This window comes from Phaethon aethereus, assembly GCF_964289735.1.
Source record: "Phaethon aethereus genome assembly, chromosome: 2".
Taxonomy (NCBI): Eukaryota; Metazoa; Chordata; class Aves; order Phaethontiformes; family Phaethontidae; genus Phaethon; species Phaethon aethereus.
The window spans coordinates 94,865,254-94,883,882 of NC_138582.1; the positions used below are offsets into that span (position 1 = coordinate 94,865,254).

General features: G+C 49.4%; 1 protein-coding gene across 1 annotated transcript; it reads right to left on the reverse strand.

Moving 5' to 3' along the window:
• Window positions 1-3,259: 3,259 nt before the first annotated feature.
• Window positions 3,260-18,124, reverse strand: IRF4 (interferon regulatory factor 4; the record flags this gene model as incomplete). Its single annotated transcript, XM_082015565.1, is given in 11 exon segments — window positions 3,260-3,403; window positions 5,367-5,479; window positions 9,453-9,806; window positions 11,118-11,225; window positions 12,992-13,133; window positions 13,695-13,783; window positions 14,571-14,757; window positions 15,271-15,519; window positions 15,522-15,557; window positions 17,086-17,216; window positions 17,219-18,124. Coding segments are annotated over 11 exon segments (1,638 nt in total). The 5' UTR covers window positions 17,304-18,124.
• Between the last annotated feature and the right edge of the window lie 505 nt (window positions 18,125-18,629).

Consider the following 18,629-nt stretch of genomic DNA (forward strand, 5'->3'; position numbering starts at 1 on the left):
ATATGCCCGTCTAAAAGGCCACGGGGGTTTTCACGTGAATCCTGTGTTTTTTCCACAAACCCTCTTACACTGTATTTCAGCTTAAAATGTATCATCTCCTCATTTCTGGTTAACCTACCATCCCTTTAAGGCTAATACAGTTTACAGCAGTAGGCAAAACCACTCAGCAGAATCAAATTTTGAATGTAGCAGAGCTCTGGCACAAAACCCTTTCAAGAAACAATTGTAAGTAAGTGTGGCCATATTAAAATCAGAGAAACCAATACTGACACAAATTGCATGCTGAAAGAGTTTGAAAAAACACCAGCTAATCCTTCAGTGTTGACGGGAGTAAAACATGTCATTTATAACGCCACCGAAATCATAACAGGAAGGAAGTAGACCTCAGAAACTATAAACAGAACTTAACAGAAGTAGGAAGCACTTCAAATTCTTTCACAGAGTAACTGTAAAAAAGATACTAAAAGGAGAAAATGTTTTCAGGGTTTTTTCTTGTTTGCCTTTTTTTTTCCCCACTTTACATATCCATTAGTTATTTTGAACAGTAAGAGATGATCACAAAAGTCAAACGCAGCTGTAAAGTCCTCAAGTGCAAAATAATTCATGGTACAAATCAGCAGCTTGGTTTTCCTTCCACACTTCCCCCTGCCCCATCCTTCCAAGAGAAATATCTCAACCTCTTTGCTTGGTTGAAATAAGTCTTTCACCTGCATCCCTCTGCATTCAAACTAAGCAAGTTGTGTTTGGCCAGAACGTAGACGGTGCTCTTCTCTCTCCCTCTTCATAGCCGCAGACTTTAAACCATGCCCTTTCAAGGAAAATAATTAAAAGCTCATTCCAAAGCCAAAGATGATAATGCACCTCAGTAGTCAAGAGGAGCCTCCACATGAAGAGAAAATGCACACACCATCTTCAGACACAAATCTTGTAATTACTTTTCACACCTCGCTCTGTCCGTAAGCTACTGCACCCAAGGACCCTTCTTGGGACCCTGATTTCCAGTAAACAGGGGCTGCCTGGTGAAATTCACTCCTGTTCTTAACTTCACTATTTTAGTTCACTTGACATCCTCTTTTTCACCCTTTCCCAGTTTTTCTCACTTGAAAGCACTCTGGAAAGTACAGCAACCAGTAACCGCCTCCTCCAGCTCCAGCCACCAGCCGGGAAGTGGCGGGTCAGAGTCCCCGAGAGCTGGGCTGGGCGGGGGGGCACCAGCCTGGTCCCCAGCCCCAGGGGCCACGGAGGGGCAGGGGCAGAGCCCTCAGGTGCGTGGCAGCACCAGATCCCCAGCTGCAGGGCTCTGCTGTGTCGTCCATGGTCTGGGAAACCAACAGCCAAAGGGCAGCCTCCCTATTTTCCCTTTTTAAACTAACTAATATCGCAGACACTACCGTTAAAAAAAATCCTTACCTTTTGACCTTTTCCCTGCACTTTTGGCTTAGAACACAGTTCCCCATAGACTTAGCCAGCAGCGCTGCCCAGGTTCACAGCGCGGAACCGCGCACGTTAGATTTTCCCCGCTACTGAAAACAACACATACGAATCGAGTCGGTAGGGAATAAGGCCTTTATTCTAAGATGTGGGCTGAAGCAATGAGCATGTGAAGCAACAACCGCTAGAAAAAAAGTGAAAAACACATCAAACATTTGTATTGTACCAGTTCAGTTTGAACATAGAAGTCCCTTTCAGTAAAATGTATGCACAGGCCAAAAGCATATGCAGGAGCTCTGAAAGTCACCTAGAGCAGTGCTTTTAATGTCTAAGAAAGAGGTCTCTCCTATGAAAATCTTTAAGCCAGGAAAAGACTTCAAGTAACAAAGAACAGAAAAGTAAAAATGATCTGTTAATTCTGCTTGGCACCGTGGAGGAGGAGGATAATATATCCCAAAAGAGTATGCATCTCTAAGATGTATAAATTCAGAGTCCCTAGAACACAAGTCTGCTGCCAGACCAAGTACCGGTCTTTCTTCCTCATTTAGAAATTCAAGTGAAATATGTCTGTTAAGCATAGGGAGATCATGTTCTGGAGTTAAAGCTAGCAAGATCACACAGTCTGCTCGCCAGCAAGGAAATCTCACTGACATGCATACCCAACAGACCTCTTCTCTTCATCTTTATAATGGCACCCTACCATTAACAGCTGAAATTGCATCAAATTATAATTCTGCAAAAAGATTTTAAAACAAATGTTAAAACAAATATTTCCTTGACTGTCTTAATATGGGAGGCCAAATGCTGCTCTCCTTCAACTCTCCCTTCACATTCATTTCAGTACCACTGGAAGGAAGCTGCAAGTGCACATGAAGAGCAGAGCTGGCTCTGTACAAGTCAGAAGTGGTGGTTATTTTAACCTGGCTCACATGTGCGACATCAAAAAAGGGCTAGCAGGTCCATGCCTGTGCTATTTTCAAGGTCTGCCAATTCAATTCTAATGCATACATATATATATATAAAATGCATAGTAGCTTTCAATTATAAGAAATACATAATATATTTTTAAACCTGCTCTTTGGGACTCCAGAATTTTAGTGGTTAATCCACTAAATCCACAGATAATATAAGCTGAATGATCACTTTTCTTAACACAGTACCATAAATGCATCACCTTAGAAACTGCTATTATGGGGGCTAATCCAATAATAACAGTGGCAGCAACAAAATTCATTGTCAGGACAAATGTCAGTCAAGCATTAAAAAAATATGTCTCTAAAGAATTGCATTGTTTTTAAAAAATACACTGAAATATTCTATACAAGAATATGGGCATCACACTTATGAATCTAAATTTATAACCACTTACATGTATTAGCTATTCTCAATAAACCGTGTACGTTTGCTACCCACCTACAGTAGCTACCGTTTCAAATTGGGAACACCATAAATTTATGTACCTTCCCTGAGATCAGTAATCCAAAATAAATAGACCTGCAAATGTAACAGTGTAAACTCTGGATTTAAGAATTCGGTAAGAATCAGTCCTTAAAACCCAAGGAGAACATTAAGCAAACGTAAACATAGCAATCATTTCGTCAGTTTTGAGTTATTCTCAGCAACAGTGGAACCTATGTGAGATGTAGCATCCAAATGTTGAAGACCCGTCATTTGTATCATACAATATGGTTGTCTAAGTTCACTTTCCTATCACTGAACCCCTGAAACACATCCAGCTGTGATGTGGATCTCCAAATTGCGACCCAGATCTGCTCCTCCACTCTGCATAATCTTTACAGTGCCTTTAAAAACACTCTTTCTGAGGATCTTATTCTTGAATAGAAGAATGGCGAATAGATCTGTGATAATCCTCTGGACTAGTCACAAGTTCTGGTAAATCATAGCCTCTCAGAAGATGTCCACTGTTTTGTTGAGCAAAGTAATACAGCTGCCTGGCAAACATTGGTTCAACCTTAAGAACAGACAAAATGTTAATCAGACACGTGACAAAATTTCATGCTCCTCATCTTAGTTATTTACAGTGGCTTTAAGTTAAAAACGAGGCAGGACAAAACAGTTCTGCTTACCAGAATGGGAAAACAATTTCCGTGATCTTACTAAACTCCGTTTTAAGCTAGGGCTTGCCTGTTCTGCTGCCAAGTGCCTTGCTAACTGCACACACCCCTTACCTGCACAACCTTCGTTTAGAAGGGCACGTACCAGTGACACAAATGGTGTACTAGCAGTTGCAGCCCTATAGCCAGCCCCAGGGTGTGAGTGATGCCTACAGGCCAGACATGTCCATGGCCACTTGACGTGTTCAAATGCATACGCAAAGTGCTGAAAGTCTCATCTGTGTTGTAAAGTACTTTGAGGACTTAACTTGAAATGCTGGAGCCCTCAGGTAGACTGTCACCAAACATATTGAAATTAGATTTCAATCTAACACCAAGGTTACTCTTGTTTCTGTTCATTCAAGCTCTTATGAGGAATCTGTTCAACCACCAAGAGGTGTTTGTATGATTTAATGTTGCCTTCAGTTCTGTCTCTTCAGAAACCAACGTTCCCCCTCAGGGCTTTGGGCTCTGGCTGCAAATATTTAAGTTGCAACAAAAACCTGAAGGTCTCCTTACGGGGCATGGACAGGTTGGACAACTCTTCTCCACAACCCTCTCCTGCTGGTCAGCCAGCCCCCCCATGTTAAGACACAGGCACCATTTTGGAGGAAAAATACACTGTCTGTGGGTCCCACCTCTGGGAAGGGAGAGAGCCAGAAGGGATCGCTGCCTTGGAGCAGCCCCATCAATGCCCCTTCCCTACCTCTCATTGGCATTCGGAGGCAGCTGAGCACCTCCCATCCCACCATGGGGGATACGGGAAGGCAGCGGGGCAGATGAGCCAGACAGCTGCCAGGGCATAGCTGTTTGGTGGGATGGTGGAGCCCCATCAGCCCACAAGCTGGGACAGCCCGAGAAGTTGAGGAGCAACGGGTAAGGGGGAAGCAAAGCTCTGGAAAGAGCAGGAGGTACAGGCTCACAGAAAAGCTGCCAGGGCAGGAGATGGAGAAGGGGGCGGGAGAAGGGATTCTAGGAAGGAGGGATGGATAACTTGGGATGGATTTGTGAGCTTCCCACCTTCCACCCCAGAGACGCGGTAAGCAGCAGTGCGGCAGTACGAAAGCTACACAGCTAAGGGGAGGCCACGGCTTATGACAAAAATCCGACTTGGGCCCCGTGCTACTACTGAAGGGGCTTTCGAAAATTTAAGAGACACCAGTTTTCTTCCCAAGGACGCAATAAGCTTGGCCCTGCTGCTAACGTGTGCGTTATCACCTCTCTTGTGGTTTTATGGGCCAATACAGCCAATTTAGAAAGTACCTGGTCTCAGTCTCCGTCATCACCCTCTCTCAGGCAGCATCCTGAAACACTAGCTTTGAGTGTGTGCAAACTGTGGTCAGTCAGACCATGAGCTTGCCAGCTCCCTTAGCCCCGGAGCTGCACAGGCAGCCCCTGCATCCCATTAATGGCCAAGGTCCCCAGGTCGCAGGCTGGGGTTCTGGAGCACCTTCGGGTGCAGCGGTTGTGAAAGCACCGTGTCTTGCACCGTGTCCAGGCAGCCCAAGGAGCTGCGGAACCAGGCTGGCAATAACACCACAGCCCAGCTCTTCCAGGGTACCTTTCAGCTTTAGGTTTTTAAGGGATTTGCAAAAGAGACCACTGATGCTCTACAGATAGGGAAAGCAGGTGCTCTGTCCTACAGACAGCTACCAGCCAGTCCTTGGCAGATCTGGGGATACAACCCCAGTCTGGGTGGTGCTGCACTTTCAGCAGTTTATTACCTCCCTCACAACCTACACAAAGTAGAAAAATCTGACTGGCAGATTCATATCCTCCAAGGAATGTGTTTCTTTTAGGTAAGGCAGAAGTCCTACTTACATGGGCTGTAATTAGTTTCCTCTGCCTCTGCGGATCTGGAAATTCTTCCCCAAAGCACAGAGCGACCTGGTATCTCGGCAGCGGGCGTCCATGGTGAGCAAAGGCTTGCAGCTCTGGGAAGAGAGAAAGGACCGTGTTCTGGGTTAACCCCAGCAGGCAGGCAGGCACCACGCAGCCGCTCGCTCACTCCCGCCGCCGGGATGGGGGACAAAATCGGAAGGGCAAAAGTGAGAAAACTTACGGACTGAGATAAAGACAGTTTAATAGGTAAAAAGAAAGGAAAAAAAAAAAGATGAAACAAAACAAAGAAAAACAAAGGTTGCAAAAGCAATCACTCACCACCAGCCGACCGATGCTCAGCCAGTCCCCAAGCAACAGCAACCTCTGGCAAACGCTCACCCCCCCAGTTTTACTGCTGGCCACGAGGTCATATGGTATGGAGTATCCGTTTTGGGCAACTTGGGTCAGCTGTCCCGGCTGTGTCCCCTCCCAACCTCTTGTCCACCCCAGCCTACTTGCTGTGAGGGCAGAGTGAGAAATGGAGAAAGCCTTGACGCTGTGCAAGCACTGTTCAGCACTAACTAAAACATCCCTGTGTTACCAGCACTGTTTTGACCACAAATCCAAACCATAGCACCACATGGGCTGCTATGAAGATAATTAACTCTGTCCCAGCCCAAACCAGTACAGGCTGGTAAGAAAGACTTTGTGGATGCTGAGCTCCAAATGGAGGACCCTGGAGCACAGAGGGGGAGAAGATGAAATAACTCCAGGAGAGGATGAGAGAGGTCAGCAAAAAGAAAAGAGGTAAGGAGAAGACACTGAGTTTGGAGGCTTTCCCACAGACCAGGGGGAGCTAGTTATAACACTGCAGTGTTTCTATTTGCCTTGCCTCACAAGTCATTTCATATGCACAAACCAGGATGTCTTCCAATTAGTATTTCCATTGGGCCTCAACAGCAGAACCTCCTGGAGCAGAGGCCGGCGGTAGCCAGGACCCACTCAAGCGGACGCTCAACAGCAGCACTGAAACCAATGGCTCTGTAGAGCCTGAGAGTCCAAGTACTGCCAGGCACGAAATTCAGCCTCAGCTAGACACCGTCACAGAGCCACTGTCATCACTGTGCCTAGTGGGAGACGGGGAGGTACGGGAAGGTGAAGGACCTTGTTTAAGCCATGCACCAAGCCAGCTAAAAAGCCTGTGTCTTCTGCGCTCCTGCACCCCCTTCACTAACCCACACCCTTGCACAAAGGGAAAAAGTCAAATTACACAATTATTCCAATAGCCAAAGTGTCCCCTATGAAAGGTAGCCAGGGAGGCCTTTATAAGAGACTTCCACTCAGACCAAAATCACTATGTTGTGTTCTAGACACTGCATTTCCTTCCAGAAAAGAGAAAATTCCATCTAACACAATACCCTCGCTAAAGTCTGCATTAGGTGCAGTATTTCTGCATAGCTGATGGGTGAACATTTCATTTTAATTTATAATCCTTTTCATGCTTACTTGAAAAAGTTAAAATTAATATTAAAATCAACGCCTGCTGTACAGGGAAAGGAGAGTCTTCAAACTCGACATGACAAATGCACCTTTTCCAGAAACATACCCCTGCCATTTCTACTCTAACTGCAAGCTTTTCAGACCAAGGCGTGAATTCAGCAGCTACCACCACAATAGTGTCCCTACCCTGGCTTGGCACTACTGGTCTTACTGGGAGCGTCAGTTATAAGAGCAAAACAATGGGCATCTCGCTTAAAACACAGACTAAAGCATAGTTCTCCCCAGAGTTCCCCCCAAACCCCTAAAAGTGCTGTGAACTTTTTGGAGATATTCCAGGAGAGAGATATTCCATAGGATCCTGCTTCCCTCTGTGCTTCCACAGGACCGGGAAAGACGATTGATGCAAGGCCAGTCCAATGCCATACTGATAGTGGGGAACTTCTGCCACCTCCCTCTTTCCTGCAGTTTTACTTGGCCTCAGCAATTCTCCAAATCCTGAATACCCATGGGACTGACACACAGCAGCCCATGGCATGGACCTGGAGAAGAAAGTCCTTTCTTTCCCACCAGCAGGATAATCAGAGCTTGAGGTCAGCCTTGCGCTTCTCCAAAACCCTCCGCTCGCTCCATCTCCCTTTCCAGGGCCAAGGACCTTCTCCTGCGCCGCAGGGCTCCCCACACACCTCCCCAAACCTTCCCCATCTCCTGCTACTCCAGCTCCAGCCACCCCGCTTCTGCCAAGCCAACCCTCCTCTGACTGCCGCCCTCCTGCTCCCAAATTCTCTTTCTCTATCCTCCTCCTCTCCACCCAGCCCAATTTGCTGCATTTATTACACAGAACTCCCCGGAGACCATCCACCTGGTTTCTGATTTATTGCCGTTTTAGCCTTCTCAGCACTACAGGCTGCTTAACATGGGCCTCGATGCTCCGGCAAAGTTTGCATTGCAGGGTCCAGCTCCTCAGCGGGGTCCTAACAGCTGTGGTCCACAGTAGATCTGCCCCTTTTTCTGCTGTTCAGTATTTCCCCTCCTGGCAGAGGTCTCCTGCATCGCTTCCCAAGGAAGCCCAGGTTTCCTAAGTGGGGAATCCCCAAGCTTGCCTGCAGTCTGGGACCTCAGTACATTCAATTAACGTGCAGATGTGATACGCCCATGGCAAGTCACTTACAAACCTGAGCACCGACACATGCAAAAACCCACTTTGCACACACCGCAGACTATGACTTCAACCACGTGCTTGGGTTTGCACAGGCACTGGTGCATAAGTAATTTAGAAGGGGGGGTGGGAAATAACTATTGCTTGAGCTTATCTTTGGGGTTAGGCATCTAAAAAGAGATGTCCTGTCAACCGTTTGGAAGAACCCAGGGTGCATCTAAAAAACCACCTGAGAAAAGGGAAAGGGATTTCCAAAACCATCATCAGAGGCAGAATTATATATCTTTAAATTAGCATATGATTGAGGCCCAAGCCAATACCCTGACCTCAAATTCCCCTTTCTAACTGTCAATTTTCACATCCATATGAGATTTCTCTCTTTAAATGCATTTCTTGCTTGACCGTTTTGCTAGGATGGTGCCTCAGCCTTGGAATATAAAGTAGGCTAAAGCTGTGGGTTTGGGTTTGGTGGGTTTTTTTAAATTTTGCAAGGCATTATTCTCCTAAGAGACTCACGCCTGTGCTGATGCCCTGTTCTAACGGGAAAACACGCCAAACCACTGGCACTCAGTTCACCTGTAGCGATGCCACACATCTCAAAAAAGGGGCAACATATTCCTGCTGCCCAAGTTGTCCTCTGCAACAATGACTGGCTCCCACCAGTTTCTCTGGGTGGACAGCTTTCCTGCCCCTAACTGCTGAGCAGTGCTGGGAAGCAGGGCTGAGGCTCTGCCCCTCCCCTCCATGGGCTGGAAGGAGAGGGCACCGTCCTGAAGCGTGTCCCTTCCCTCTCTGTACTGACGCTCCCAACTGCCCTGAGCAAAACGAGACCTTCCCCCATTGCTCCGGAGAGGTAACACACCTCCCTGCTTAGAGCAACTCGGAAACTCCAGAGCCTGTGAAACCCTTTTCGCCCCCCAGGTATCTTTTAAACACTGGCACAGGCTGAAAAGAAAGCTTTCCACTGAAATCCGTGCTGTGACTTGTATACTCTGAGCAAGATCTCAGGCTCGCCTCTGGGTCAGGTTGAGAGCAGCACGCGTGCAGACCACAGACCTACCCAGGACTTACACTAGCAGATCCAAGATCGGGATCCACTTTCCTCTATCACCCAATACATGGAAAAACTATTTTGCTACGTTCCTCCCGACGCGTCTTAAAGAGGTGTGAGGTTTGGGGTGCCACCAGCCAAGCATCGGTTCACTCCTGCTGGTTTGTGCAGGGTCACTGAGCGTGCATGGAGAGCAGCATTTGACAGGATTACTCAGGAGTCAACTACTCCTTGACTGTGCTTGCCCAGAAGAAGAAGTGAGGGGTAATGCTTACTGTAACTCGTAAGGTAACGTGGAAAGAGCACTCCTGTAAAGCTGATGCGGAGAGCGACCAGGTGACATCTCTGGAAACAATATCAAAGCCATAGTGGGAATTACCTGCTAAAAACTGCTGAGTATCAAAGAGCTTGCATGTTTGGTCACGCTCCAGCTTGTTGGGTCGGTCACTGCAGAGCGCCAGAGGCCCATCCCAGTAGATCCTGCTTTGGCAAAGTCTCTTAGCGTAGAGGCCATCAGGCGCCATCCACAGTATTACTCCTCGTTCCAGGTGGTTCAGTAGTTTTTCTATGTTCTTCCTTTGGCTGTTATCCTCTGGATAAGGGAAGATAACTTGCTCCAGGCTGCTGACCTCATAACTTTGGCCATGGGATATCCTGCAACCTTCAGGACTAGAAGTTGTCACCTCCTTTACCAGTATTTCACGGTAGTATAGGCAGATGTGGAGCCGACAATCTACAGGGAGAAAAAAAAAAAACAAGAATCACTGTGATGTGATATATTAGTGTGAATGTTTTATGTTTCAGATCTGTACTAAGGCCAAGAGACAAGCTCGCATGAGACTTCTGAGCCTGGTGGCCCCACCACCCAGAAGACAGGCTCGCATTAGCAAAAATCATCTAAAGAATATAAAAACTAAAACTTCTGAGGCACAGTAGCATTAATGGTCTCTCATTTTATGGTAAAGAGCTACAGATGCGGTAATTTGGTAGGAACTAATGTCCCGCAAACTTCACATTTCCGTTTAAAAGGAAAAGTCTGCACACGAGAAGTTGTTGTTCGTCACATTTTCCAAGTCCACATCAAAATTAAACCCACCGGCTCAATACACTTCCTCAGATTCAATCAGGAAGTAGCAGGTTTCTCCCCAGATTTTGCATAAAAGAGGCTTCTGCACAGGGGACCGGCAAACTTGCGCTCAGCTGCCTGAGCTCCAACAGGGCTGTCCCTGAGATCCCCAGCCTTAATTTCAAATGGCCATTTGGTCAACTTGGCTGACCCCTAAGAACTCACACAGCGGCTTGGTATCTGTACATCTATATATCTACACAGGTATAAAGAAGTATGTGTGTGTGTGTAACATACGTTTATATATATAGACACATATACACAAACACAGGCACACACATACATACAGGCCCTGGGTTCAGGAGAATCCCGCTCAACAAATCTGCCAAGCGGCACCTTACAGGTTTATCCATTAGTTCTGAGAAAAGCACATTCCCACACCTTTTCCCAGAGTTATTTAGAATGGCACCCAGCATCCAGACATCTGCAAACCTGGCTGAAAAATCTTTCCTTTTCTTTCCCGAATGCCTTTTTTTCACCAGGAATAATGAAGCAGAGCAAAGCCAGATGGCACCAGCAGGAGCACAGCAAGGTACCCAGATAACACCAGCTTTTGGGAGGGCTCCTCCCAAATGAAAAACTGAGCTAGAAGTCACCGACAACCCCAAAATTTCCAAACTCCCCTGGGAAGGCCTGATTTGGTGGCTCACTGAAGCTCCCAGTGCAGGGAGCCAGCAAAGCACTTCCATTATCTTTAACCACAGTCTCTCAATCCCTTGGAGCTGGGGCTACAAGCGCTTAACTATCCTAGCAAACAGAGGCTTAAGCCCATGCACTGAATTCATTCATTAAAGAGGCTTTTTTTTTTTTTTCCTTCTTTTTTCTTTTCATCAGAAAGGAGAGATGGTGCCAGAGCAAGTCAGAAGTGGGAGTCTCTTGTCAAGCTCCCCAGAAAGCCCGGGGGGTTACAGACCTTACCTGACAGGGCGAGGGCTTCACCAGACCTTATGCTTGGCTCAATCGGGATGCCAGGAGTCTGGGACTCAGGAGGGGCACAAGCATAAAAGGTTCCTGTCACCTGACAACCTGTTTTCATAAACAAAAGTCAGTGACAGCTGCCTAAACCCCAAAAGAAAAGCTCGGGCAGAGATCACAGTGACGCAAAAGTGAGTTTTCTGGGCCCCACCAGGAACTCCCTCTCTTCCCCCCTTCTTGTTAAAAAGGTCTTACTTCCCAATGTGTCCAGGTATGCCAACTCTACCAATCTCTCCAGACGTTATTTGGACAGTACTTTTATTTGGGTCTGCATGAAATACTCCCTTAGCATTGCAGTATTCCCCCTAGTCCTTTTTCCTTACATTTTAAAATATTAGTTAATTATTAGTTAACTAATAGTTAGCACTATTGGACTATAGTACTCTTAAAAGTTGCCTGCATAAAACAACCCATTTTGTATAAGGAATTTCACTAAAGAACAATAAAGCTGGCATTATCACTGCTTAAAAAGTAGGTAAAGAAAATTGTGCAGCAGGAGATTATTAGGTTTTTATTACCAGGACTACTATTAGACTGTTCCAACAGATGCCTCTGCTGTAAGTAGATTATAATACGGGCAATTGACGTTCTCCCCTGTTTCTTAATGTCAATAAAAGTCTTTGGAGGATGATGCAAGTCACTTGCAGACAAGCGCATGCTACCTGTCCCAAAGGCAGAACCCACCACGCTCGGGAGCCGGAGCGATGCGGATACAAAACACCCACATCTCTTGACACATTTTAGAGCCCAATGAGAAACCCCACTAACAACTGCCTCCAAATTCAGCAAAGCGTCCGGACGTGTGTTGAACTGCTGCAGAGGATGTGTTTCAGAGCACAGTTCACTCAGCTTGCTACCTCAATTTTTTTATTAGCGAATAGCTCAACTACAAGCAAACAATTCTACCTAATAATTCCAATATACTGCCAGAAAAAGTTGCAGTGCACTGAGCATTTACTTTTTAGCAGACCCAAAGCTTTCTCTGCACCAAAACCTCTGGAGAGCTGTCCTCTGAAAATGTAGCATCTGCTCTAAGAAGTCCCTCCTCGCTCCCCATCTTTTCCTGCCCTTCTGAACCAGCTGCTTCTCCTGATGAAGCAAAAGCCCGCGTCCTCAGGTGAGTTATCCTGCAAGGGTCTACGGCACACAGTTCCCTTTCTCTTGTGTTTTATCCCCTGCAGGCTTCAGTGTCGCCAGTTTTCACAATTCAGGCTTTTTCCTAAGGATGCAGAGCTTGGAAAGCCATGATTATGTTAGGCTCTTGGTACTGTGAGATCTTCGGGGAAGGGAACATCCCTTTATTCTGTTTCTGCTGTACCAGCCCCAAGAGAGACTCAGTCCATGACAAGTTGTCCCATTGCCACAGCACTAAAATAAAGTAGTAATTTCAGCTTTCCTCTGAATAATGCCATTCTAATCCACAAGGCTGGAGGGAAAACCTCACTGACGTGTGCCTCAAAAGGTCCAGAATCAGAAAGCAAAGCTAAAGAACACATGTTCCCATTTGGGGTTTTTGGGAGGGTTGGTTTCCTTCTTATTGCTCAGGGCTTTTGAGACAGCTGAGGACTTTTTGGGAGCTGACTCCTATCAGTTCAGATGACTGCACAGTCCACACACCACACATACGGTGGCAGTGAAAGCAAGAGCCAGAACAAAGGCTCTTGCCACGGGCCCCGCGGCACTCTCTGAAGGGAGCCCAGCATTCCTCTCTGGCCAGTTCTGTTAATTCCAATGAAAGCTACGAATAAGCAACCCAAAATCTATGGTCCTTCTAGGTGACCAGCCTCAGCAAGCAACCCGAAATGGGAGCATCTTACCATTTTCACAGCCAGGCCCTTGCCAGTGATGGCTGCGAGCTGCGAAGGGGACACTGGCGCACTGGTAGGGGATGTCGGGATGCGGCTGCTCCGGGGCGAACTCCCTCCAGTTCCGCTCGTGGGGCACCATGTAGTTCGGTACCTATTCAATTTAACGAGATGCTCTTTTACTCGGCAGCTGTCAAAACTAATGCTATGCATTGCATCAGCTTTCACATCTCAGCTCCTTGGTTTTCTCTGCCAAAGCCCGTGGAGGTCTAAGCATTGCCCAGGCTACACGGATGGCACTTCGCCACCACCACCAATGAGGCTTTCAAATGAACTTCTCACGACTGGTGTAAATAATAAGCAGGGTGGAATAACAAAAGGCAGTCAAAGCATTGCTGGTAAATGTCTGCTTGGAAGAGCGAGGCTTCATTGGGTGCTTACATTCTGGCAGCAACAGAATGGCAGCGCACGAATATCTATCGCCCAACAGAAAAGAGCTATTACTCAGGGATAAACAACATCAAGGGAAATCAACTGCCCTGTGGCCTCAAATGACATTAGAAAAGTTGCTTCTCGATTTCTCAGTTTTCATAATGAAGTTTCTTCCCAGAGAGAACTAGAGAGTCATGCCAGCAAAGACAGATGTAGCACGTAGCACAGAAACAATGCTGCTCAATGTACGAGCACCAAGCGAAATGCGTAACTAATGTCATACCTGAGATGGTAGTGAAGTGTAAGGAGACGCTATTGGAAAGGGATGGTTCATCATTAACGGTTGATCCTCCATGCTGATCTGTTTTGCACCTAAGTTCACCAGAGGGATGAAAATAAATGATGTCAACCACATCTTAAGGAAATCTGAAATTGGCACATCAAAGACAAATCCACACAACCTGCCTCTGAACAAGCAGAGGACTGAAATGCCCTCCAGCGCCCGTTTGGGACAGGATCCCCAGCCCTCCCTTGCAGGCAGCTCCTGGAGGCAGTCTGTCCGGCCGGGCTCCCTGGCACCCCACAGGAAAGAGCTGCCCAGCCGCACCCAGTGTGCCACGATGCCCTCCCCGGGCCCTGCTGAGCCTTTGCCTCCTGCAAGCCCTGCCTGGCACCTGGGGCTTCTTGGGGAGCAGGCACTGCCCCAGCCGCGGGCTGGGCATCCCTCGGTCCCAGCTCTTCCCCCGGCAGCAAGTTACCTACTGGCCGGCTCAAAGCACTTCTGCTCTTCCCTGTATTCAAAAGCTAGTTCCAGAATGCCTTTTTTTTTTTTTTTTTTGCCTGTCCCTTGAGCCACTTGCTTGGCTCTCGCTACACAGAACTGGCAGGGAGGCTCCAGCTAAAAGAGCAATTCCTCCAGCGACGCGCAGGGCGCCTGTCTGCACCTTCCAAGGGCTCCCTTTCCACGCTGCGACTCAAACGCCAGCAACCGCGGCCTCTTCAGTCATCAGCACAGGCGGCACTTGAGCCCTGCATTTTGGCTCCTTAAAAGACTTTAAAAAGACTGCAGGGCCATTCCAGAAAAGCACGCTTCAGTCCTCATATGCTTACAATGAGACATATTCACACTCCGTTACACAGGGAATTTGAGATGCTTTACCTTTTTTAGCTCCTTCTGGCACTATTCTGTACACTTTATAGGGATCTGAGATGTCCAGCTGGCTTCTCTCTACCAGTTCTTCAAAGTCATTGCTCTTGTTCAAAGCACACCTTAATCTTGTCTTCCAGGTAGGGGGATCTGGTTTATCAATGCCCTCTCTGAACTTTCCTTTAAAAAGAGCCCAAGCCTGGAAACATTTCAGATAATCAAAAGAGCAAGAAAAAGGAAGAGGGGAAAAAAAAAAAAAAAAAAAAGGAGAAAGAAAAAGAATTAACTACAAGGTACAAGTCCACAATGCTTGAAACAGCATACATGTGTGTGCTCATATGTGCATGAATTTACTCCCTACAGGTTTAGGCTAAGAAAAAAAGCAGCACGGTAAGGTAGGACAAACATTCTGGCAGGCACAAGGAAACAGGAGAAAATGATCCAGCGTGGAAATAGATGGGCTGCAGTCCCACAAGCATTTAGCTCCACACGGAGCAGGGGGAAAGGGTGGGCTGTCTCATCCCACAGACACAGTGGCCACCGGGCACAGCCAGGGCCACCAGGCAGGCAGCCGGCAGCAGCAGGCACCCAGCAGAGCCAGCCTGCAGCGGCGAGCGGCGAGGAGGGGATGGCGAGGGACCACCACAGAGCCTCTGGGCATCCCTCCTGCCCCGGCTCTTTCCCACGACCCTGACCCGGGGCTGAGCCCTACCTTGAAGAGGGCAGCATCCTCCTCGCGGTTGTAGTCCTGCTTGCCAGCATGCTTCCAGGGGATGCGGAAGATGCTCTTCTCATCGTTCTCCCACACCAGCCCCGGGTACTTGCCGCTGTCTATCTGGTCGATCAGCCACTGGCGGAGTTTCCCATTGCCACAGCTCACGGAGTTCATCCCGCACTCACCCGGCTCCAAGTTCATGCCACTCGTGTCAGGAGTCGGGTGGGGAGTTTTGGGGTGCCTCACCGAGCCCACCTCTCCACACACACCCAAGCACCGGCTCTCTGGGGGCTGCAGAGGAGGGGGAGAGGGGCAGGATGTGGGGAGAGGAAAACCCACAGGTCAGGTGCTGGCTGAAGTCCCTGCGAAGAGCCCCGCCAGCGGTCCCCAGTCCCCAGTGCCACACGTATCGTACCAAACAGCAGCTACAGCGTGCAGGGGGGCCCGTGCGCGCCGGGAAACATGGTACAGAGCCTCAGGAAACCGGGCACAGCCCCCCCCAGCCCTCCCCAGGCACTGCTCATGCTGCAGACTTTGACAGACTTCCCCCCTGTCCCGACACTGTTTTGCATGAACACAGGCTGTTGAAATTTTCATTGCAAGTAACTTAAGGCACAAACCCCTTGTCCTGCTCAGAGTTCAACCAGGTTTTTTACTTTTTAACCAAGAAAGAAAAAACTGCATAAAAATGTATTTGCATATGACACTGCACGTATGTAATGTTGGACACATGCACACAATTTGGAGCGCTGCACATGCAGTTATGATTTATACAGCGTCTAACTACAACACCAAAGTAGTTTTCACAAGCTCATTTAAGCAAGACACATTTGAACACATGATGTCCTATACATATCTACCCTTCCAACTGCTCCCAACACGTATATATAGTAACATTCAAATCTATACATTACAAATACCTAAACGTGGAAAGGCAGCAACCCACAGAGCCCAGCACAAAGGCGCTGTCCCCAGGGATGTGGGAGCTTGCAGAGCCCAAGCTACACGCAGAGAGCGGGAGTGGTGCGGCTCTGCAGTGTCAGGCACCCGCCAGAAAGGCCCTAACCTGAGGACACTGACACCAGTGATAGGCACCCGGAGTCAGGTTTGTGTCCCCAATCCGAAAAAGTGCTTGAATGCCCAAAAGCTCAGTTTGGTGGGTTTTCCCCCAACCACCACCCTTACATCTAATAAAAAAGTGAGTCCTCACCCACAGTCTTTGCCTCTATACACCGGGAGACCTTCAGAGACCCTTGTCAGAGAGGTGAACACTACTGTGGGCAGACGGGCAGCTCCGCACCCCTTAGACCCCTCGTCAGGCGGCAGCATCCCCCCCCCGGACACCAAACCCGGTCGCCACCTTCTCCCCTGGGCACGATGTACCTGGAGGGCGGCCGGGGCCGCGGCTCTCCGCGCATGGCCCGCCGGAGCCCGTGCACAGACCCCCCAGATGTCCTTCCCACCCGCCTTAGACACTGCATGGAGCGGATCCCCGCCCGTTCCTGCGACCCTCCCCAGGGCAGGGGAACGGGCAGCGCCGGGACCGGTGCGCGCCTTCACCTCGGGAGCACATAACGGGGCGGGTATTATGCTTTAAATTAGGAGAAAGAAAAAAAGAAAAAAAAAAAAGCCCAAACGGCTCGCTGGGGTGCTGACAGCCCCAGGAGAAGCCCAGACGGGCGAAAGCCGAGGTGCCCGCACCGCCCACCCTCGTCTCCCTGCCCGGCCCGTCGGGTCCCGCGGCGGGGCCGCTGTGCCCGGCGGGGCGGTGGGACGGACACCGGGACCAGAGGCTCCGCCGCCGCCGCTTACCTCTGCCGCGGCTCTTGGGAGCGGGCCGGGGCCGCCGGCTGCCGGGGCGGCTGCTGAGACGGGGCGCACCGCGACTGGGCCGGCGGCACCGGGAAGTTTCTTTATATGATGGAGGGCGCCGTGCCCGGGCGGGGGGGAGGCGGGCCCCCGCCCGGAGGTGGAGCCGGCGGAGGGGAGCGGGGACTTTGCGAGCTGGAAAACATCTGATGCAGTGACATATGCCCGGTGCTGGTAAACACGGGCCACGGGGCGGGGGGGCGCAGCCCGGCTCCCTCTCCGCGTCCGCGCTGTTTTTTTTGTTTTGTTTTTTTTAAATCTGTAGAGACAGACACATATACATAAATAGCATAGGGAAACTCCTACCTATGATAGCCGGGCGGCTTTTACTGTAAAAGACCCAGCTAGCTACACCCACCAGAAACCTGCTAGACGGCGCCGGCCGGGCCCCCGGGCGGCTCGGGGAGACGGCGGGGGCATCCGCCCACTCGCCCACTCACCCACGCACCCACGCCGCGCCCGAGGCCGGTACCTCGGGCCCGCACCCCCTGCGACCCAACCCGGCTTTGCCCGTGCCACCGAGCCGGGGTCGCGGAGAGGGATGAGGAATCCCCCCTGCCCCGGGGCGAGGGTGAGCCGGCGGGTTTGGGGCTCTCCTCCCCTCCCCGCCGAGCCTGCCTCATCCTTCGCAGCTCGTAAGGTGTGAAACGGGCGGCAGCAGCGGCGCCCGGCCCCGCAGGCAGCGAGACCCGATGGGGCGGCAGCAGCCAGAGCCGGGGAGCAGCCCCGGCCGGGAGCGGCTCCCGCCCCGCCGGGCTCCGGGGAGGCTGCCCCGGCACCAGAGTACCGGCACCAGAGCCGGGGCCGGGTGGTGGGTCACCCCCCTCGCCCGCCCGCCTGCCAAGTCCCCTGCCCTAAGGCGGTGGGAGCCGGGGAGGGATGAAGGAGCGCGGTCCGGGCTTGCATGAAAGTCTGGCTTACCGCCTTTCGGGTTTCAAACACGTGTTTCATGCCACGACACTTTCTTGTTGTTCTGTTTTAACGTCTCCATCACACATCCACATCCTTTCTGCTGTAACGTATCAGATCAAAAAACCAGTCATCGCGCGCTGTGCTGGCAGGCCGCCGGTGTGGAGGGTATGCACGGAGTTTAGGATATTAATTGCAAATCTTCAACGCCATCTTCTGAAATTTAAATGTAATTATCGCCACGTTTTGAGGGAGAAGTGAGAAGTGCAGGCATTTTTAGATATCGGGTTTCTAACACACCATCTATCCTCTAAAAAAAGGATTGGCAGTGCCCATCCGAAATCTTTTCAGTCATGAGTTAAGGCACCTTCGAAACATTAAAATATGTCTTTGAGATTGGAGGTGACTGCCACCATAAATCAAGACGAGCAACCACAGCTTTACCAAAAAGTATATGAAAGGCTTTCTAAAAATCTAATTTTGATTCCTAGGGGCAAGATGGTGTGGTTCTCGGGATGCCAACTGTAATTTCATGAGGTATAAAACCATCTTGAAATATATCGCTATAAAATGAACAC